General features: G+C 34.4%; 1 protein-coding gene across 1 annotated transcript in view; it reads right to left on the reverse strand.

The window, feature by feature from the left end:
- LOC107733072 (metabotropic glutamate receptor 7-like) overlaps positions 1 to 24,479 on the reverse strand; it is a 125,895-nt gene that overhangs the window by 101,156 nt on the left and 260 nt on the right. The window contains exons 2-4 of the mRNA XM_016544570.1: positions 21,596 to 21,733; positions 8,878 to 9,078; positions 1,759 to 1,898 (exon numbers count right to left, since the gene is read on the reverse strand). Coding sequence (XP_016400056.1) covers positions 1,759 to 1,898; positions 8,878 to 9,078; positions 21,596 to 21,733 — 479 coding nt within the window. The remainder of the gene's footprint in view (positions 1 to 1,758; positions 1,899 to 8,877; positions 9,079 to 21,595; positions 21,734 to 24,479) is intronic.

A 24,479-nucleotide genomic window follows, 5' to 3' on the forward strand; every position in this document is an offset into this window, starting at 1 on the left:
AATCATAATAATAATAATAATAATAATAATAATAATAATAATAAAAAAAGAAAATAGAAAACACTATTTAGTATTAATGCACATTATAAAATAAGAACAAATTAATATTTGTAGAATCCTTGTGTGTTGATCATGTAACCTAAAGAAACCTAAAAAACGGATGTAAATGTGACCTAAATATGTTTGTTTTGCAAATTTACGACTGGTTGTATTGCGAATTGTGTTCTGATTTATGTAGAATATATTTCAGGCCGTTTTGCTAAACATAATCTGCATATACTGCACAATTCCTGTATGATCAGCAGTTTGTCAAGGAACTTCGGGAAGCAGCGATGCTTCCTTCGTCGACGAGGAAAGACAAGAAATCCCTGTAGGACGGTTTGCGGCACTCTCTCACCATTTCCTCGATTTCCCCTCTGTGAAGGGCCGAGGGTTGAGGTGTAAATGACATTTGCTGCAGGAGCCGTAGGCAATCTTTGGAGACGACTCAGTCAGATTCCTCATCTGTGACTCAACGGAGGCTGGAAGATGTGAATCACAAGTGGACAGCATTCTCACCCTCACTTTCTCCCTTCTTCTCTCCTCTAATAATACAGCTTCTCACAGGCTGAGCATAAAAAGGATTCCCACAATGCAAGACAAATCCATTTACAACATTATTGAGGCCAAGCGAGAACACAGCCTGACAATTAAGCTCAAATGATGAGACTCATACTTCCCACAACAAATACAATTATTCTTTGCCTTCATGGAAATAAAAGAATGATCAAACTTTTGGATGAATTACAACCAGATGTCAGGGAATTACACTGAGCTGTTGTGAATGAGATGTTGTAGGCGGGTTCAGATAATGTCACATGACATCAAATCCTTTCCTAGCATTTTTAGAATAATTAATAATGAACCTCTTGATGGAATTTCAATATAAGAAAAGCAAAGTGATCTTTTATCTACTGTAAGAGCAGACATGACAATACTAAAATCTTTAATTCTGATGTAAATCACTACAAAAATAAAATAAAATAAGTACTTGTGTAAAGATCATGTGACCTGAAGTCATTAACACTGATCTCAACTAGAATGCCTCTTATGACTTGGATGAAGTGTGTTTATATAACAGATGATTTTCAATGACAATTAACAAGGAGCTAATCTAAGAAGTTTAATTACATAGAGGAGACTAACTACCAGTGTTCAAAATACTTTGAAACAAATGGCTAAGGGCACAAATATACTTTATGCAAGTGCATGAACAAACTGTAGATGTGAATGCTTGGTCAATGCATTGCAATACATTACTTTATGAGTGTTAATTTAACCCAGTCTCATGTGGACTGATAATAGTTGGGACAACATTAAATTTAAGGAATGTAAATGAATGAATGAATGAATGAATGAATGAATGAACAGCCTACAAACAAAACTAGATAAATACAACAAAATGAGGAAGAAAAAACCTCGCATTCTATCTTATTTCTCTGAAACTGAATAATAAATATAAATGCCTTTAAAGTGTGTAAAAACACAACAAGACCAATACAATGAAAAAAGAAAATTTGTCTTTCGCTGAATTTTCTTGAGTACATAAGTGATACATTCAGCAGGTGTTATTGGATGTTTTCACAATTGGGAAAGTAAAACCGCCTAAAATGCAAGTTCATTCTCACTATCTCACCAAAATCACATTGCAAACATTTAAAGGATGAATCTGAACCACATTTTCTCATGTCGACGCTTTTGCAGATTAAATTTACTCACGTGAAGTTGGAGAGTTTCTGTCCATTGTCCAATAACTTTATATCCGGGAGTGTTGTTGATATTCATCTGGTACTGGAAAAGATCGTACCGTCCGGGTGCGTCGCCATTCCGATTGAACGTGACGGACGTCCCCGCGCTCCCTACGAAAGAAAGAATCAGACTTAGAAACCTTCCTTCAAAATTGTCAGATGAAAATACTGTGTATCAATCATACATAAAGACAAAAAGCCCTGACATGCCTCGCAGACAACAAGAACCCATTGTTTGCATTTCCACTCCATACCGAGACGAAAGATAGTTTGGTTGTGACAGAAATACAAACAACATATGCCTCTCAGGCCAACAGCGGAGACTGAAAAGACCTGACAGTCATCGCCAACTGATTGTTTGAAGAGCTTTACCTGCAGGGCTTGGCACTCACGATCACAAGTCTGCCAAAACACAATCAACAGAAGCATCAGCCGTTCGCTGTGGGCTGCTGACACGTCCTCATCACACTTATTATACTGGGAAGCATGGGCTGTGTAAGGTAGCTATCAGTAGCACTGTTTTGATATAAGAAACATTTCCTTAAAAGGTAAGATCGCTTTAGTGAAGCCTGTTTTATTGTCAAAAATGATCACTCTTACTATTTTTGAGCTCTCAGCCATGGAAAAACCTAATCGAAAAGTGAAAAAAAAAAAAAAAAAAGATTTACAGATGCACAAGGATTCTCTCAAAATATTATTTTTATGCATGGATCCATAAAAATTGATAATTGATCAGTTCAATTATGAGATATTCTGCATACAAAGCACACACTCGACAAATCATACAAATTAAGTGACAGACAGAGTGAAAATTGATATTCATCAATAACTGTTTTGTAATCATGGCACTCGTATGTGATCGGAATGACAGCAGTGCATTTAGACATATTATTTTAGATTTTATTTTCATATTTAACTTTATTTATTTATATATTGAAACTGGAAACTTGTAAATTAAGTAATGATACAATTCACAGATACTGTATGAAACATATATATATATATATATATGTATATATATATATATATACACACACATTTTAGGTGCTTAAATATTGCTATTACATTACTATTACAATATTACTACAATATTATATTATATTATTATAATTACAATATTACTATTACTTAATAAAACAACTAAGCATAAAAATAAACTATACATGAAAGTTAAATGTGAAAAAAGTGTAAAAAATGCAGATTTTTTATTAGAATAATACATAATATAAATTATACATTTAAGGTATGAGAATGAATTAATAAATGAATGAATGACAGCCTAAATGAAACAAAATATGAAAAAAATAATATTTGTGTAAAGATTTCTTCTCTTCAAAATAAATAAATAAAATACAATAAAAATAAATTAAATAATAATAATGCCATTTCATTCATTCATTCATTCATCCATTCGTGTTTATTTAAAAAAAATGATGATTTATTAATTGATGAATATAATTATGTTTATATGGCTGGTTGATATTTATTCACATGACAAATATTAATATTTTAACAAAACAAATAAATAATTATAACAATTATTAATTACATAATTAATTAATAATTAAATAATACAAGTATAATAATAATAATAATAATAATTTATTGTGCCAAAATGTTTAGTTTTTAGAATTTAATACTTTTAATTATTATTTTCATCATAATAGATCAGTTAAACCACCCTGACACTTAATAAAATAAAATAATTTTAACACAAAAACGATTAGTGTTTGTGTATTCAAGTTTAAATTTACAGATCTGAACATAAAACTGAACATCAGTGACTCATAAAATCCTCCAACTTATTTATACAACCAAAATACTGGATTGTTCGTCATCCAATGTAATCCAAATCCAAGTAATCTCTTTTAAAACTACCTCAGGCATGAAGACGGAGAGGAAAAAGTGGCAGTGGAAGTAATTAAGGTAAGATTCAGCAAAAATTCAAAAGATTGTTGCATTGAGCAACATGGGTGGATAAAAACCCGCTTGAGTGTATTTTAGTTCCTTCATTATTCAGTCACTTTGGCGTCACCCGCTGCCTTTTCAGGTTTATTTTGTTTGTCCGGTTTTGTTAAGAGGACATCATGGGAAGAAGGAAGAAATGTCCTCTTCTTCTAATAGACTTTGGGGAGAATGAAGACACCGAAAAGTACAGGAGACCCGCAGAGATAAAGAACAATTACACGCTAGCAACACTTAAAGAGTGGATAAGGGCCTGGAAAACCTGCTGAATACCACAAATAACAGCCTTCCAATTCACACTGAATTAACAAGAACCTTCCGCGAAGCCGCGCTGCTTCTGCCGATAACTTTACTTTTTTTTCTCCTCAAAATTCTTACTTTTTGCTCAGAATTCCAAATTTACATCTTGAAATTCTGACCTTTTTTCTCAGAATCCATAGTTAGCATCTCACAATTCTGACCTTTTTTTCTCAGAATTCCAAGTTTACATCTTGAAATTCTGACTTTATTCTCAGAATTCCAAGTTTACATCTTAAAATTCTGACTTTTTTTCTCAGAATTCCAAGTTTTCATCTCACAATTCTAACTTTTTCTCAGAATTTCAAGTTTTCATCTCACAATTCTAACTTCTTCTCAGAATTGCGAGTTAGCATCTCACAATTCAGACCTTTTTTTCTTCTTAGAATTCCAAGTTTACATCTTGCAATTCTGACTTTTTTCTCAGAATTCCATGTTTACATCTTGAAATTCTGATTTTTTTTCTCAGAATTGCGAGTTACCATCTCACAATTCTGACTTTTTTTTGAAATTCCAAGTTTACATCTCGGAATTCTGACCTTTTTTCTCTTCTTAGAATTCCGAGTTTACATCTTGAAATTCGGACTTTTTTCTCAGAATTGCGAGTTACCATCTCACAATTCTGACTTTTTCTTGAAATTCCAAATTTACATCTCGGAATTCTGACCTTTTTTCTCTTCTTAGAATTCCGAGTTTACATCTTGAAATTCTAACTTTTTTCTCAGCATTCTGAGTTCACATCTCACAATTGTAGTTTGTTTATTTTTTTTTTTCTCTCAGAATTCCAAGTTTATAACTCTAAATTCTGAGTTTATGTCTGACAATATTTTTATATACAGATATACATTTTCGATATAAATTTAGAATTGCAAGAAAAAAGTCAGAATTGTGAGATAAAAAGTCACAGTTACCTATTTATTTATTTATATATTTACTCCTTCCTTCCTTCCGTGGTGGAAATGGGCTTTCATATTTTTCACCTCATACAAGTCTTTAAAAACCCAGTAGCAAAATGTCCCAGTTACGTCACATCACAGCAGTGAATTCACCCGCTAAACTTCTATGCTACTCAGAGACTTCCAATCTCAATATTATACAGTAATTGCACTGTAGATATTAGATATGGATGGAACCTTCTTAAGTATATTAATTATTAGTATGCATGGAGCCTTTGAATCTTTTTTTATGTTCGCGCTGGAGGAAACCCTTTGAAAAAACGGCAGAAACGTCAGTCGCCCAACTTCAAGCAGTATGTTCTGTCTTTTTATTTATTTATTTATTTATTTTATTCTCATCTTTCCCTGTGTCTGTGACACATTCTTTCATCACAAGAGATAACATGCATAAATAACCAGCAGACGAAAAACAGGACTGCACCATTTAATTAATAAGAGCAGTACTAGATAAACAGGTTAGTTGTATGACATGCACTTTTAGAAATATCTACTTTAATGTAATGTAATCTAATTTATTCACTGTGTCAGCCTGCTTAATTATAATTCCAAACTATTTAATGAGTTTCAATAATTTAATACTGTTAACACTATTTTCTTCACTATGATAGATCTATTGTATGAATTTTATATGCCAGACTGCTTAAACTGGCTATATTAATAACACACATTGTTTGAATTAGATCAGTATTTCTATTTTTCACTCAGAAAACTAGAACATTGTTTATGCTTCATACAATAACATCCATCGATGAATTCAATATTCCATGAACCAAAAGAAGATTCATCAATTTATATGTCTTAAAATGTAATTATGCAAAACATGCATACATAAATGTTCCAACTGTCAAGTCAACAGTTGAAAATTGCATTTCAAAATAAAGTATGTCATGCGTGCACTTACATTCTGAATATGTATATGTATTATATATGCATGCCAGAGGGGAGGTTTTCTTATTGTGCATGCAATGCTCATAAATTATAAGTATTAGCTTATAAGTATCAGTAAACTATTAGTGTGCTACAGTAAACAATATCAGATGGGAAGCAAAAGTCAAAATGTTTTTTTTTATTTAATACAAAATGTTTAATTATAAATGGCATTATCAAGATGGAATTTTGAGTGAAAAAAAAAATATATATATATATATATATATATTGCATTAAATGCACAAAGTGAAGTGGAATGATACATGTTTATTTAATATTGTTTACGCTAAATAACATGCATCTACAGTACTGCATATATTATATATCAATACATATGTATTAACTAATACATAATATATGTATATATATATATATATATATAATTTATACATTAGATATAAAATCATGATAAAACACAAATAATAGCTTGTTTTTCTTCATTACAGTCTTAAAGCACAGCAAATCACATCGTTTTTATCGTTTCTTGTTATTGACTAGCTTTGATGTATTTCCATAGGCTGGCATGTGATATTCAAACGTGGCTGTTTACTTTATAAGAACACTACAGAAAACAATTTAGTGACAGCTGAAGCGATATTATTTCAAGATGTTTTCTTGTTCTTTTGTGTTTTTATGGAATAGAATAAAAGGGGATGCTCATCATAAAAGACTTTTCAGCGATGGTAAACATTTGATCAAAAGCTTGTTATCATCAGAATAATAAGTTGTTGTTTAGCATTTTTGTGCAGAGTGATTTGTTAATATTAGGTATTTCACAAAAATGTAAACGTATCTTTATGAAACGTATCTTTGTTTTTTTTAAACAAACTTCAAAGTTGCACAAAATATAAATGAAATTGATTGCTTACAGTGCCTAGAATATTTAATTAATGCAATTTGTATATTAACACAAGTCAATTTTGTACTATTGTATGTTTCAGTGTTTTTCTTCAAAACTTAAAATAATAATAATAATAATAATAATAATTTACTTTGTTTGGTGGCATAAAATTCTTTCAGATTTCTTCATGAGAATTTTGCCAGCAGTCTTTGTATTCTAGTAATTAAAAGCAAGTATTTTGTTGAGTCTGTTTGGAGTATCGTTCACCAGGCCTTTAGTTAGAACACGTATTTACCTCAAATACTATTTTCTCATCATGACACAGACATCAAAGGTGCAGTTGCACTTTGATCTAACTGTGCTCTGGTGCATGACTACAAAAGTTTCACTTCATTAAGATGCATTAATGAGAGATTTCCTTTCTTCTTGGAAGTTTCCTCTTTCAGTGGTCCAACACAAAGGCAGGTTTGGGATATGTGAGATATAAAGTATTCAGAAAGTTGGAGTCCCACGCAAGACGCAGCAACAAAGGTTGCTTCGAAGAGAAATGTATGGTGTGTGTCCACTGGCACAGAAGAAACCTGTTCAGTATTGTCCAAACCAGTCTGTAAAGTCTGTCAAAGTACACTGTAAAAAATAGTTTTTTCAAGTTGTAAATAATATATATATATATATATATATATATATATATAGGCTGTATATGAGATAAAATACTATTTCAGTTTTTCTACTTCAAAATTTCATGTTTACTTTAACGTGTTACTTGCCATTTCTGTTACTTGCAATTTACTAGCAGTTTTGAGGGAAAATTATTTTACCACCGTTTTTTTTTTCAGTGTAGTTACAAAATGCTAATTCCCAAAGTATATATAAAAGAGACAGAGAGAAAAAACAATTAAAATCTAATTTAAAACATGTCAAGATCTTAGAAATGTGATTTTTATGTATTCATTATGGTTTCCATTGGTTTTGATAAATAAACCATGATTAAACATTTCCATTGCTTTAAATAAAATGAACATTAAATACAATTCAAATAAAATAAAATATAAAATATATTTTTTAACTTAAACTGATTTAAAAATTAATAAAAACTATATAGACAAAAACATTTAAAAAATAGTAAAAATAAATTAATAAAAATGGCAAAAGTAATTAAATTACTAAAACTATAATTACAATGAAAATGTAAAAAAATTTAAACTAATTCAAGATATTACTAAAAAGCTATAATAGTATATAAACAATAAATGAGTCTAAAATGTCATGTGGTGTAACCATAAAGTATTTTTTCATTACACTTTGAAAGCATGTGAGTTTACTTAATCATTATTTTTATAAATATTTTTAAATATATTTTCAAAGTAATAAGTAATAGATAAATAACATATATCATTACATTTTAGGGAGTTGCACCACATGGCATTTTATGACTTTAACTAACCTTACCTTGTCATAAAAAGGTAAATTATTAATATTTTAACATGAGGGTCTAGAAATGTCCTCTCCATGATATCACGTTTTTCATGTTGTTTGGGTTTTTTTCCCCCCTGGTTGCACCACATGACATTTTGCAGATTTTTTTTTTATAATGTTTAATTAAATATTACAGTTTTTTTATTTCTAAGAAAAAATAAATAAACAGATAATAATAATAAAATACTTTAATATTTTTCTTTTTACTTTCATGGCCAAAAACATAAAAATTAATTTTAATTCACAAATTAAAAACATGCTAAAAAGTAGTAGTGTTATCATAGAAGACATGCATTCAAGCCATTGTATCTATGAATTGCATTTTTTATGTATTTTTCAATTAAGTAATTGTGACACTGTATTTTAACATTACATAGTTATACATTACATGCACTTACTATAGTATTACCAGTAAATGATGCATAATTACAAGCATCTAATCCTAAAACAAACCCAAATCCTAACCTAATAGTACGTGCATGTAGTTAATTACTATTACTGAGTAATTACCGTGCAATTACACTGTAATAACATCACCTTAAAATAAAATATAACCAAATTAATATCAGTAAGATATCTTTGACTCATTGTGGCATTTATCTGATGTCGTGAGCTTTGGTGGACTCACCGTTGAAGCTGACCGATCGGATGTACTTGAGAAGCTTCTTGCCACCAGCGTGCTCCATCTCTCCACAAACGCCCGACTGGTCAGGACAAAGGTCCTTCTGCATGTTGTGCAGGGCATGAGCCATAGCGTACACCGCGTCTATCACAAACTGCACCTTCCCTTCCTGCTCGTATTTGGAGTCTGTTCCTATTCGCTCTTGCCCTGGAAGGAAGAAACAAAACAAAAAGGCAAAGTAGAGGAAAGACTTTGAAGCGAAACGTGTGCCTAAATGCTCTCATAGGAGAACATAAACACAAAGAAATGGAGTCAGCTCTGGAAGCTTTTGAAGAAATATGTGAGGAAGAGCAACAAAACAAACATTTGAAGCTAGCACACACTTTAGAAACAATCTTTCATTTGACAAATCTTGGCATGTTTTGGCCGCTATCTTTAACGCTGTGAAGAGTAATGCCTGAAATTCTAGGTGCTTACCTTACTTTGGTCTCTGATGTTGTCTCAGTTTTGCTATCTTCAACTTAGCGGTTTAAAGAGATTTATTTGCAGTTATTGCTCACAGGCAGTGTTGGGGAGTAAAAATAAATAAATAAATATTTTAAAAGGTCACACTGTAGCGATTTAAGCTACTTTTGTGAGCAGCTTGTAGTATAGCTAACTACTTTTTTTGCAATTAGCTTGTAGCATGAAAGCTACAGTTTTATAGTTTAAGTCTTTAAGTGTTGAAATTTTCTACCGAAACAGGAAGGAATTACTTGTTTTCTTTTTCTAAAATAGATATAAGGCTGTTTGCAGTTTGATAACTGCTAGTCAGTTGCAGGGACATTCACATTTGCATTTGATTGGACAAAAAATTGTCTACCACAGGATGAGTTATCAATATTTCTGCTTTGTTTTCCCCAAAAAACTCATTTTTAAAAGCACACATCTTCTAAAAGTGAATTTTGTCAATGTTTAGGAGTAGATTAGCACACAGATTAGCTTCAGCGCTGACAGACGTAGATTAATAGAGTCATTGTTGTGACAAATTTGTAGGAAATTTTTAGAGACAAGGTTATTCATTTGGTATCGATGGGAAATTTATTCCACACACATAAAATCAAGCTTCTCAGGGTCTGACCGAGGGCTAAGCATACCTTTACTTAAAAATGCCTTAATAACGACAGTGGTCAGACATTAGGCTCACCTTAAACTGTGAGGAAAAGCCGTGACAGTTCTATTAAGACCCACTATTCCCCAATCCACCGGTGGAGGATCTCATGGGACGCCAATGGAGTTCATGCAATATTCTTAGCAATTTTTCTCCAATTAGCTCTGCTGTCGTCCAGATCTGACACCCACCCTTAGATGTCAGTCCTGCTTCCTCAGGGACACTCTTATAGTCTGTCTTCCCACTACAACTGCTTTCATTAAACATACTACAGCTGGCTTAGTAGGCTTTTCTGTCCCATCAACCATGGCTAACTCAAATATGTGTATTTTTGAGACAGCTTAATCATAAATGGCCCTACTCCTATGAGGAAGGAATGGGTGACTCTAATAGTGCCTGACAGAACAGGAAAACTAGCTTGGGAAAATTTCAGCCCTTCCAAAAGTGCCATTAGATCTTTTCGGTGAGCCTGAAAAAATGACATCTAGGACTTGATTTCAATCTGTGATGAGTGGATCTCATTATTTAGATGATATTTATTTACTTGCAGGACGATTGATTGACATCTTGAAGACGTCCTTAGAGAAAAAGCCCCAACCTGTAGGACGTTACTTTTAATTTCTGCTGCCTTTGACTTTACATCTCAGAAATTGAGATGCTAATGGTTAACTAGACATCCTTGGTATAAATGGAAACCAAACCAAATATGGGATTCCATTATAAAAGACATTGCATGCCTGTTTCCTAAACCTTGTCAAGATGGATTTGCCAGTTAAAGAGGTTTTACACTTTCTCAACATCCCGATGGCATCAAATGAAAGGTTATGACAGTCATCTTGTCAGGGTCAGCCGAAAGCCTTGGGGGATTCAGATCAATAGACATCAATGACCCCAGACAGTGACAAAAACCCCATTCTGGCAGAGGTTCGGACACGCTGAAGGTCACAATAACCATTAGAAAATAATAAGCTGTTATTACGGTGACAGATATCTTGTTGGACAATACTTCACAATTACATCTATTGCCACTGACTGAAAACAGTACCCTGCTCAGAAGCTTTTTTTAGAAAATTGCCTGCCAATTGTTTGATTTTTTGTCATAAATCTCTGCTTCGTATCGACCAGAAGTGAATTGCGATACATTTTCCTCATCAGCGTGAGTATCACCAGCAGTTGTTTACCATTATAGCTAGGTATAAATTCAGATGGGAGTCCTCTGTCCATAATATTGCTTTCTCCACTGTCTGATCTGAATCAGGAGAGACATATACACAGATCAAGCACAGTTTACAAGGAAAAATTGACCAAAACAGTTCTAAACAAATATGTGGATGGATTTTGATGTGAGAGGACAAGAGGGGACAGACTTTTTCACTGGAGAAAGCGTTATTATGGATTATGGACGCAAATTTTGTCCAGAAGCGATGGTTTGTTTCTTACAAACATGCAGTTTTTCACTTCACAAGTCATTAACTGCTGGACTGGAGTGGTGTGGATTACTTGTGGATTATTGTGGTGTTTTTTATCAGCTGTTTGGACTCTCATTCTGACGGCATCCATTCATTGCAGAGGATCCATTGGTGAGCAAGTTAAGTAATGCTAAGTTTCTCCAAATGGCCTGAAGATTAGTCAATGTTAATTTTAGGGTGATCTATTCCTTTAAATCAAATTATTTTTAAACATACTTGACTCCACAAAAACCATATTCAAGACTACTTTAAGCAAACTGGAAACAGCTTTTACATCAACAAATATGACCTTGGATCTTCAACAAATGCTCAAATTTTAAAACGTCCTGAATCACTGAAAATATGGACTTTTTGACTGCAAAAATGGTCTGTTTTAATCCATTTGATTCTCTTGTCTAAATGATAAAAACAAACTCTATTGTGGAACATAGATCTTGCCAGATGTTTAAGCTAATTGGAGTGTCAGTTTCCAACATGTGTGGGTTTCACCTAAACTGTATCAGTCATATGCTATTTGAAATGCAAATTCATTATCTTTTTTTTTTTTTGCTAAAAACAGGCCAGGTGTTAATACCGGATAAAACAGACCTGATGTACACAGCAAAGTACCTAAGTTCTAAGCTATCACGAACATGTAAATGTCGACATTTCTTGTCATGTCATTTCATAATTCCACTGCATTTAACATTAATAATTTGCTTTTTTTTAAATTCTGTATCTAAAAGTTTTGATGTGAAGACTAGCATATGCATATCAATCAATCAATCAATCAATCAAAACGTTATTAAGGACACACACAGTCCAAAAACACAAACAAATAAGCAGACAAATAATAAAGACATACAGAATCCACAATATCACATATTTACATACAGGCTAAAACACCAATGGTTCCACATAATGACTATACTTAGTGCCGGGTTCGTCAGCGTTGAAATTATACTGTTTGCAGAGTCTGATAACCTACACATACACCTGTAGATGATATTACGCAGCACAGCAGAGCAGGTTGGCACGCCAACACTGACAAACATTTGGCTTGCACTGCTCCATCGTGGCACCTCAAGCAGCAGCCTCATTTTAAAATGTAGAGCTGAATGCACAGCCATTCAAACTACATTCCATTTGAAAATGTACGTGAACACATAGTCGATCGACACATGCATACTAAAGCTTCATCCTTGTCCAATATCTACGCTATTTCTATCCAGAAGTTATGACCGATTAAAAAATATATATATTTTCAACTAGAGTTGCGAGTATCTTTTAACTCCACTTATCAACGTGGGCATTTGTTGTTGTTGCGTTTATAGGATCTTCTTCTAGCTCCATCTCCTCATTTTCTATTTTGACTGAAACAATGGCCCGGCCCAGTGTTGCCACCTTGTGGACCAACTAATTAGTGCAAAAAAAAATGAGGGTACAGAGTATGTGTGGTTAGAAGTATCTGGCTGTGTGCGTAAAGCATGCTAAGCAATGATGAAATTTATGAAAAATGGATTACATTTACATCATCCACTCTGTACGAATAGCCTAGCGTTCATGTAAATTAACTATTAAATTTGTGCAATTAGGTTTTAATATAGTGTGTGAAGATTAAAATGGTTAATATTTTTAAAACCTATCTCAGGACCATCCTAGCTAACAAAACTGATTCTAAGTTCTTTTTTTTTTTTGCTTACATGAAAGTTAAAGGAATAGTTCACACACAAATTAAAATTTGCTGAAAATTTACTCACCCTCAGCCCATCCAAGATCATAGCCGCGGGAACATATTATATCTTGGGGGTGCTGGAGGGTGCTGGGGGGTGGGGCTTGATGTTGCAGGCCGGGGCCACGGTTAAACAGCCCAAACACTTATAGATGAACATACAAATTAAGACAGAGATAAATGAGAACGAATATATATTTGTGCTTTTGTGATTTAAGTTCAATAATATTTTTTTCTTTAATATTTTTTATTATTTGTAAGGGGATTTTTCAAGATATTAACCTCTAAATTATGCACCACGGTATAACCACTACATGGCTGTATAGTCCTATATATAAATACATACAAACGGCTTGCTGCAGAGTGAGAACTTAAGACATAAAGCACATTACTTGTACTAAGTTATTCATTTGGATATATTTTCAGACATTATTAAAGAATACATTTAATAAAAGTTTACATTTAAATGTTGATTTGAAGTGTCAGTTATTATTATTGCAGTTAAAACAGGACACAGAGAAAGCATTTTGTTACTCATACTAGCTACAGCGTGATCAGTCACACAAAAGTTATCAGAATAAATAGAACAGAGACGGTCTGTGGTCGAGTTATGTATCTTCCTCCTTTTTGAAAAAATCTGCATCGCAAGCAGCGACTGGCAAATTCAGATTCAAGTAGCTTTATTGGCATGGTTAAAAAGCTTTTTTGACAGCGCTTTGAACCAATGTTGTTGAGCATTATCAAATTTAGAGGCTACAATATGGTTGCGAATCAGGCAGTGATTGACAGCATTCTGATCCAATGGCCAAAAGCTCTCTGATCCAAAAATCACAAACCACATTCGACAACATATAAAAACAAAATCATCTTTAGAGTAATTTTATGAGCATTTAAAAATTTTAAATGTAGAAAAAAAAAATTCAAGCCATGTCAGCAGGGGGTGCTGCAGCACCCCTAGTTCCCTTGGCTATGTCCAAGATCAGTTTGTTTCTTCATCAGATTTTGGAGAAATTTAGCATTTCATCACTTGCTCACCAATGGATCCTCTGCAGTGAATGGGTGCCATCAGAATGAGAGTCCAAACAGCTGATAAAAACATCACAATAATCCACAAGTAATCCACACCACTCCAGTCCATCAGTTAATGTCTTGTAAAGTGAAAAGCCCCATTGGTGAGCAAGTGATGCAATGCTTGCATTCAAACATTGTGGAAACATTACTTTTGAATGTTCTTTGAATGTTTCAAAACAAGTAGTCACATTTAAAAAAAAAAAAGTTAGAGGAATGCTCAATGAAAACGTTTCAAGAAAAAAAAAATGTCATTGTTATTAAAGACCAGATAACTTTGAATGAACATTCCTTTAATGTTACTGGAAGAACATTTGTTCATAACTTTGTCCAGAACGTTATCCAAAGTTCTGAAAATGTTACTGTTAGCTGGGATTCTGTTGCATTCTAGCTGTTTTGGAATGCAAAGATAAATCCTGTGCGTTTGCCCCCTGAGTCTGCGTCTGCACACTGCAAAAAAAAAAAAGAAAAACCCAATTTTTTAGTTCTATGACGTGTGCCATTAATCGAACTATGTACTATAACATGTAAAACGGGTACATGAAAGGAATATTCCAAAAGCAACTCATGTAAACACCTTAATCATAATATTGGCTTATTTAGAATAAGGTAAATAATTAGATTACCGATGTCCATGTAAACGTAGTCAGAGTGCCTCCCCATCCACCACTCCTCGCAAATGATTCTGTTTGATCTCCAAAATACCTTTTAGGCATTTCAGAGTTAATTAGGTAAAGGGCAGGCTTTAAGATGGTTTAGATCCTACCTGTCCGATCGCAACCATTTTGTTCATTTAAATGGGGAGTCATCTCAATTATCACCAGTAAAATATGGAGTGCCACAAGGATCTGTCCTAGGTCCTCTGCTATTTTCGATATACATGTTGCCCCTTGGTAATATTATTAGAAAATACGGGATTAGTCTCCACTGTTATGCCAATGATACTCAACTATATATCTCAACAAGACCAGATGAAACTTCTAAATAATATAAGCTAACAGAATGTGTTAAAAATGTAAAAGACTGGATGTACATTTCTGCCATATGTACATTAACTGACAGTCCCCACTGAGAAGATAAACATTTTAAAAGGTACCATGTCCCTCCCTAAAAAAAAGACATCGTGATACTGCTGGTGGAATAGAATAAACTAAAACAGAACATTATTGCGGAATCTTCAAAATCCCAGTGGTTACACGCAAACATATAAAGGTTAAGTATGCTGATCATTCTAGTTTAATCGAGAGCTGTTTGATCTTGTCAAGTCAGAACATTAAAGCCTCATATAGATGGATGGAGAGATGGATGTATGGGTGTTTCTTGCTTCTGATATGCTAGGCAATGCCTGTCACTCTCATTATTATCAAGCTATAATTCTGCAAAACCCACTGCTGAAAATGTAAGCGATCCTGAAGCATGTGCTACATAAATAAACACAGCATGTAATTACGGTGAATAGATGTCTGTGGGCTGATTGGCGCCTGCTGAAAGAGGTCAAAAAATGGAAAGGAACGAATCAGGGTGTCCCCGTTTTCTCAGAGCAGAACATCCTACACAAGAAGTGCTTGTTTGTTACTGATACGACACACTTGCACAAAGAACAAGGACATAAAACAAAACTGCTATCATGATCAGTCCATCTTGATTAGATGACAAAAGTTTTTTTTAATAAAAGTCAACATCAAATAAACAAAATAATAATAACAATAATAATAATAAAAACAAAATGAAAACAAATCCCAATCTATACATTTTATTGTTTCACTTCAAAATAAACCTTGTTATTTACTTTAAAGATGATTTTGAATTCCGTTTTATCTTTACTTGAACAGAACATTATTGCGGAATCTTCAAAATCCCAGTGGTTACACGCAAACATATAAAGGTTAAGTATGCTGATCATTCTAGTTTAATCGAGAGCTGTTTGATCTTGTCAAGTCAGAACATTAAAGCCTCATATAGATGGATGGAGAGATGGATGTATGGGTGTTTCTTGCTTCTGATATGCTAGGCAATGCCTGTCACTCTCATTATTATCAAGCTATAATTCTGCAAAACCCACTGCTGAAAATGTAAGCGATCCTGAAGCATGTGCTACATAAATAAACACAGCATGTAATTACGGTGAATAGATGTCTGTGGGCTGATTGGCGCCTGCTGAAAGAGGTCAAAAAATGGAAAGGAACGAATCAGGGTGTCCCCGTTTTCTCAGAGCAGAACATCCTACACAAGAAGTGCTTGTTTGTTACTGATACGACACACTTGCACAAAGAACAAGGACATAAAACAAAACTGCTATCATGATCAGTCCATCTTGATTAGATGACAAAAGTTTTTTTTAATAAAAGTCAACATCAAATAAACAAAATAATAATAATAAAAACAAAATGAAAACAAATCCCAATCTATACATTTTATTGTTTCACTTCAAAATAAACCTTGTTATTTACTTTAAAGATGATTTTGAATTCCGTTTTATCTTTACTTGAATATACCAAAACTTCCTCAGACAAACAATAAGAAATAATTTATCTATAAGAATGACAAATGTGGCATAGAAATGCTAATGTAAAGCTAAATTACAACTTTTTAATAAATAAAAAAAAAAAACTATAATTTTGCAAAAACACAAGTGCATCAGTCTCTCTGAACATTTCTATTGAAAACACTAATAATAACAGCAATTCCACAGGCAGAGTTCGGCAATTTTCTGTTTCTGTTTTCTTTTGTGAGGGGACTGAGAAGCTGTCATTTTCATGAAGTGCCATTGCGAGTCTAAATTCAAATACTCCAGTGCCCAGAGGACACTGAACTCTGGCTCTTCAATCCTTTAAAAGCATTCCCGATGTCATTCAGCAAGAGTATTTCTGTCCTGTATTGCAGTAAAAATATTTGGTCTCACTTTATATTAAGTGCCCTTAAATATCTACTTGCATTCAAATTAATCACTTGGTACCTTTTGGCCAGCCTTTTATTAGGCCGAGCATTACAAATGTACTTATTATGTACGTACATGCTTTTACATTGTACTATTTAAAAAAAAATACCTGCATGTAATTACATCTGTAAGTAATTTATAATTACACTGTTGACCCTTAATCTTACCCAAACCACCAAACTCGTCCCTAACCTTACCCGTATTCCCACCTCAATAGCAGCAAAAGTGATTTGCAACACAATATGAACACAAAGTACATTGCACTTATTTTTTTGATGTAAGTACATAGTAGTTAAGGCCACTTAATATAAAGTGGGACCAAATATTTAAACACACAACATTTACACAAGAAGCAAAACTGCAGATAATAATATATTAAGAATTGTTTGTATGTGTTTTTCTTGTTTTAAGCATAAATCCAGCTGAATTTATTGAGGTCTATGCTTACTAAAATAATAATAAAAACGTAACTTTGAAAATATGTTTCAAAATAATGTAGGCTCACATAAATTCTCAAGTCATATCAGTGCCCCAAAAAGATGTTATATTTTTACAGAGTGAGTAGCCTGATGGAGGCCGCCTTGTTGAGATAACAAGACCAGCTAAAAATAACTTTTATTTAAGACTAAATCATATTATGCGATACTTTTGTTTGCAGAAGTTGTTAATCAATGGCTGATTTTTGTGTAATGCATCCTCCACACCACTAGGTGTCAGCATAAAATATATAATACATAAGTAGTGTAAATGAAATAAACAAAGATATATTTTCTAAAAAACAATTCTAAATCGCATAGAGAATAAAACAATCAAAATCGAATGACTACCCTCAGAACAGTACAACCTACGACATGGGGCGTAACACTTTTTAAGTAAAAATATCTTGTTTTAAAGACATTTTTGTTGTTATTACAGGAAAACAAGATGCAACTGTGCATTTGGTATCTTGTTGCATTTTGGCACAAGGCACTGAAAATTGACATTTAAGACTATAAATATTGCTACTAACAATCTCATTACATCTTTTTAATGGTGGCAGTGGCGATCATGCCACACACATAATGACCTGTGTGCAGGAGCACATCAAAGAAACCCAAAAATTGATTACAAATTCACAGTGACTTTCCAATCCAGCCCTCTTTAATTGCATCTTCTCCTGTACAATCGTGATCCTGGACTACAGCCAATTCATCTCTCGCTTCTCCCATGTCATCCATCAGAACTGACTCTCCTTTGCCCCCCAGCGCACACTGTTGTTCCAGAGATGACACCATGTGCTTTCTCTCTCATCACATACTCGGGCCCTTGATGTCTGTAAATTGGCCCTCACACCGACGGCGTCTCTGGGCGATGCAGACAGTCGTTGCCAGCTGTCGCTAACAGAAACTGCCGCCACCTCTAGTTCTTGAATATCTCACCTCGTTGTCCAGAGACTCCCGGAGCAGACAGGACACTCAATAAATGAGATTTCTCATTGACTACGTCTCGCAGAGACCATAAACTGGTGGAAAACAGCATCTGGATCTACAACTTTCGGATGACTACAGCTTGTATCTCTAGGTGAGTTATCGAAACCACAAATGGAAAAAAGCACCACATATCACACTAAATAATGTAAGAGACAACTATTCGTATAGTGGATGAGTTCACACCGAATGCAACCACATTTAGTGATGCTTCATCCACACCACTAGGTGTCAGTATATATAAAAAAATATTAGTGCAAGACACCACTTTGTAACTAAAACAAACAAAAATAGTGTAAATGAAATAAAGATTTATTGCATAAAAACAAGTCTAAAGGCCCGTTCACACAAAGAACGATGACTATAAAGATATATTATAACTATATAACTATATTAGCGTAGCGATAACGTTCTGTTTATTATAAGCGCGCACTGCAGTTGTGTCATTTGCTCCTTTAAATTGTCAATCTCCTTAAAGCAGGATGGATTCTGATTTGCTGTCAATATTTTTATCATTCATCAGCTGGAAAAAAAATTGTTCTGAAAAGTGTTTCCAACGATATCGTTCCTATGTGTCATTATTGTTATAGTTGTGGTATGAACTCTGCTATTCTTTTTACATTTAGAACGATTTGAAAAACTATATTTTATCGTTATCATTATAGTTATCATCCTTGGTGTGAACAGGGCTTAATTATCTTACAAAAATGTCACTTTTCAATTAAAAATATCTTGTTTTAAAGACGTTTTAGTTACAGGAAAACAAGAAAAAAAATACTTCTTAAAAATATGCGTTTGGTGCCTAGTTGCATTTAGGAATGATTGTACAACCATATTAGCTTAGTGCTCAAAAATAGGACTGTATTATGCTGCTGTTTGAACGGCAATATAACATGCAAGAAATTGTTAAAAAATTTTAAAAGCAAACATATGCTAATTTGTTTTTTGGTCTCAAGCGCGTAAAATTTTACTACTCAGATAGCTAGACTTTTGATTAATTGCATACAATTTCCATTTTTCAATTTATTCTGGCCAAACACTTGCCACTTAACCAAGAAAGGTCAAGAACGCCAAAAAAAGTGACCAATCAGAATTTGTCAGATTTTTATGTGTCATTAATGTATGAAAAAGTTAGTACCAGGGTTGCCAGGACTGTGAAACAAAACCATCCTAATTCTTATTCAAAAGTAGCCCAATCAGTTTTTTTTCCGTGGTTTTCCCCTCCATCAAAATCGTGAAATTGCTTTGACTTGCAGGCTAAAATAACAACCCACAGCAACAGTACAAAAGTAGCCCAATTTTGCAGGAAAACCACAACTGGTAACACTGGTTGGCACCACAAAAATAAACAATTGTGGAATAAACAAATTGCACAACAGTGATCAGCAAGGATAGTGTTTTTCAGTCAGTTCTTGCCATCTTTGTGCAATGTGCATCAGACGGTTTGCGAACAGACTGTGGGCGATCTGTGGGCGAGCCGGCGGTCTGTCTGAGGCTGGTGCTATGTTACTACCAACTTGACATAAGGTGTAGGCGACAGTCAAATAGGTTCTATCTTATGTATGTTAGTGCAATGTGGCCTAAATAGCAGAACACCTCAAGTACCATCTAGTGGACCTTATTTTGACCTGGTAGACCATTTTGGTTAGGCTTGTTAGAGCTGCTAGACCACTTTGCACCTTGGTGTTTTGTGCAGTGAATTATTAGCTGCTGAGAGCATCAAACCACTGAAATTCAATTTTGCGCAATAAAGAGGTTTGGTACAGCATTGGGTCCTCGCTGTAAAATCTGTCCTGAAGCAAAACCAGTTGTTGTACACTGTCTCTGTTTTCATATGTGACAGTTGTGCACATCATTAGTCAATTAACTGAGTTTTCACCGGTTCAAATATCAATAAACATCTCTTGACAAGCATCATATTTCTCAGAGAAATGTGAAAGGACATATTATACAATACAGAACAATTCTGGGTAACAATTTCTTTGTCATTCTTTTAATTTCGTTAGCACGTAGTCAATAGTATTGATTCCTACATTAATTACTCTAGATACTCCAGAGTGTTTACCCCTTGTGCTGATATTGACTTCACCACAGGCTACAAGACAAAATACATGCATATACAATTTAAAAATGATTTTACAACTTAGAAATTCTACTTTAGTAATGATGCATATCATTGCTTAAAATGTAATGTTCTACTCAATCCTGGATTAATGCATCCAAAGCTACACCTATTTTTTTTTTTAATAAGAAAGGAAAACAACCTTGCATGCATACTTATGCTATCCTGTTATGAATATTCCCAAATTTCGGTTGACAATCTTGATGTGCATGTACTCTGTCTTGTAGCTGACTGGGAATTGGGAACCTGTCAGCCTGAACTAGCCATGATGAGCTAAGGGAAGCTTATGTAATTGAGAGCTCTGTTACAGAGAATGTGTAGAATACAGTAGAATGTGCTTTGTATTCAGAAATGCAGCGCTAATAAGCTGGAGTCAATGAGCCTGACAGGATTCTTCAAAAAAAAAAAAAAAAACCTAATGAAACAGTAGTAACTTTTATACTTTTTTCAATCACTGCAGCAAGTGTTCATAATTCCTTGCTGGAAAATCCAGCTAAAGCTGGTAGCTTTGAATTTTACACACTATCTGGTAACTAGCTTGTGTAAGCCGGTTATTAGCAGGTCCAAGCTGGTCAATTAGGCGGTCAACCAGTTACCAAAATCACCTGATCACCTGTTGTCACTAAAGATCAACTTCGACCAGTTACCATCAATGAAAAGACTGTACCAGTTACCAGTTTACACAGAATTTTTAAGCTAGGTTTTCAGTCAAGAGGGCAAACATCATCAACTCGCTGAAAGAAAACCTGCATGTCATAGCATGAGGTGTTTTTAGGCAAAAATGAGCTGTTAGCATTTACCTGTGCACTTTCTGCTAGTGTCTTCTTTCTTGGAGGAACTCATGAGCTTGCAGTTGAAGTTCTCCTCCCAGAACTCAGCAAACCAGACGTTCCTTCTGTTGTTCTCCAGTGTGCGTGATGTAAAGTAGGTGTCGAAACCTGAAAATGACAACATAAAACCATTAGCGATAGCATCAGATAATCTGTAATATTGCCTGAAAAGCCATGTGCTATTATTTTGATTATACCTGAACATACCTAAATTGCTTCACTAGTACATCTCACCACCCCCCCCAAAAAAAAAGATATGCAATGATAATGTATGAACAGTGCAAAGTTTGTTGGCGTTTCCAACATACTCACATGGCAATTAGTATCTATTTTACGTTTTGATGAACTGGTGGCTAATTTCTATGAATTTGTATCTAATTTGTTCATTTTCACACAAAAGAAGATAGTTTGAAGAATGTTGGTAACCAAACAGTTGCCAGTAGCCATTGACTTCCGTAGTATGAAAAAATAATAATAATAATACTATGGAAGTCAATGACTACCTGCAACAGCTCAATTACCAACATAACAACATTGATGTTTTTGTGCATTATTAAACACCAGATAACTTTGAATGAACATTCTATTGAATCACTGGAAGAACATGTGTTCGTAATTTTGAGAGAACTTGAGAGCTGAACACTGCTTCTCAGCCTTCTCATTCACGTTTCTAAAAATCGTACATTTCTGTACGAATCACATTGCACAAATTTATATGAAATGACTTTGTAAAATAGTTACATTTTCTCATGAGATTGAGTTGTGATTTCAGTCATCATCATCCTGCTGAACTGAATTACTGACTAAGAATGTGATGCTAGTATACTGGTGTAACTAGTTGGATAATCTTAACCAGTTTCTCTGAGCAATTAAATCACAGGTACAGCATTTAGAGAAGTTACCATTGTTGAATGATCAGCCTTGGTGTGAAAAGGCCACAACACATTTGTGTGGCAAAAGTTCTGCATCCCCAACAAAATCCTTAACATCCTTATTTGCCATTCTTCACGTCAGGAAGCTTAGCATGTAATCAGACCGTTCGCCATCAGCAGACAAACAATAACATTTATCAATCCGGATCCTGAAGAGTCTTTTGAGTCTGTTCTTGTTGTCTGCCATCAAGGCTAATAACATGCCTCATCTAAATAGGTTTGTGGCGTAATGAAGCTTTCATCCACAGTGTAGCTACAAAGACAAAGGTCAGCAGAACATTTCATTTTGCCACAGGCATCGGCTAACCTTACATAGTCATAAATCATTTAAACTTTGTTTTGCTTCCACTCGGCAGACTGCAAAGGAAGTGAGTCCGGGTCTGTTTTGCCCACTAGAAAATAAGTGTTAAGAAAGAGATAATGTGTTATCATTAAGCTGCTACAGCAGAGCTGCCCTAAGCCAGTCAACAAATGCAGCTGAAGTCTTTAATGCACTCCTGGGCATTGCAATTTTGCATCGTAAATGGTTTTATGAACAAGTTACAATAAAATTTGTTCTGCACATGTTTTATAAATAAACCCCAGTTTTCATAATCACTACAACATATTGACCTATGCTCAAAAACTCTGCAGTTTACGTTCTATGGCCTTAGCAGCTAAATTATTCCTCAGGCTGATTGATGCATGTTTTCCATTTATTTGTCAGATGACCTCGACCAAATGTGCTCTACCCATCACTCCACGGGACTCAGAAACTGATCCTCAGCAGGTTTGTGTGCTCGCTCATAAATTCTGCTAATTGCAGCTTATTTGTACACAAGCCTTGTACACAAGAAACTCCCAAAGGCCTGTCTGTGTCATTTTCTCCGTGTCTGGAGGACAAAGCTCAGAGCTTCACCTTTTGTTTAAAGCGTTCAACAGCTGCTCTGTTGCTGAGAAATTAACAGGCAGCCCGTGAACCTCCACCACGGCGGGATTCAGGAAACGTCCTTGCTATCCAATAATGTCACATTTTTTATAAATATTAACAATATATCTAAAATAAGGATTGTGACCGCACTTTACAGTCAAAAGCCATAGGGGGGGATTAGATTGGACATGAAGCCATTAACCTCCTGGGGTCGACAGTTCCGGCGGCGGAACTTTTAGCAGAATTATATACAGAGTGACAATAATTATGAAAGAGTGAATTAAAATATTTTTTTAAATAAAGGCAATCAAAGAATCCTGAATACTGAACAAAAAAATGTGTCACAGTTCCTGAAGGTCTGAATGAATGAATGAATGAATGAATCAATCAACAAAACTGAAAACATTGATATTGTTAAGATTTTTTTTGAGCATCAAATCAGCATATTGAAAGATTTCTGAAGGATCATGTGACACTGAAGACTGGAGTAATGATGCTGAAAATGTATAAAACTTTAAAATATGTTAAAATGGAAAAGAAAATTTAAATAAAACAGAATATTTCACAAAATTACTGTTGTGTTTTTATATTTTTAATTAAATAAATGCAGCTTTTGAAAGGATAAGATATTTTGCTTAAAAAATCTTTTTAAAAAGCATTCAAAAATATTTTGGTAGATGGTAGGCTGGGCACTGGGTCCGGAGTGGCACTGGCGAGAGAGTGTCCACTCCACAAAGGCAGCGAAATTCGCTCGAGGACCATCTTTGGATGACATCGCTCTGCATGAGAGGTTTAAACTGGCGTCGTAGAACGCACAGAGCGCGTCGTCCGGGTAGCTGGTTAGAGCAGCGAGGACCAGGAACAGTCTAGTATGGCCCTCGAGCGATCTCTCCCCCTGCTCCAGCAGGAGAAGGAGGTATGCGGGGCGAAGAAGGGCATCCATCCAGGGAACAACGGGGAAAAAAAGACACTGGGTAAAAACGGGAAACAAAACGGAGGGTAGACACACGGA

Source organism: Sinocyclocheilus rhinocerous, unplaced genomic scaffold (assembly GCF_001515625.1).
Source record: "Sinocyclocheilus rhinocerous isolate Xijiao unplaced genomic scaffold, SAMN03320098_v1.1 scaffold4386, whole genome shotgun sequence".
Classification (NCBI taxonomy): Eukaryota; Metazoa; Chordata; class Actinopteri; order Cypriniformes; family Cyprinidae; genus Sinocyclocheilus; species Sinocyclocheilus rhinocerous.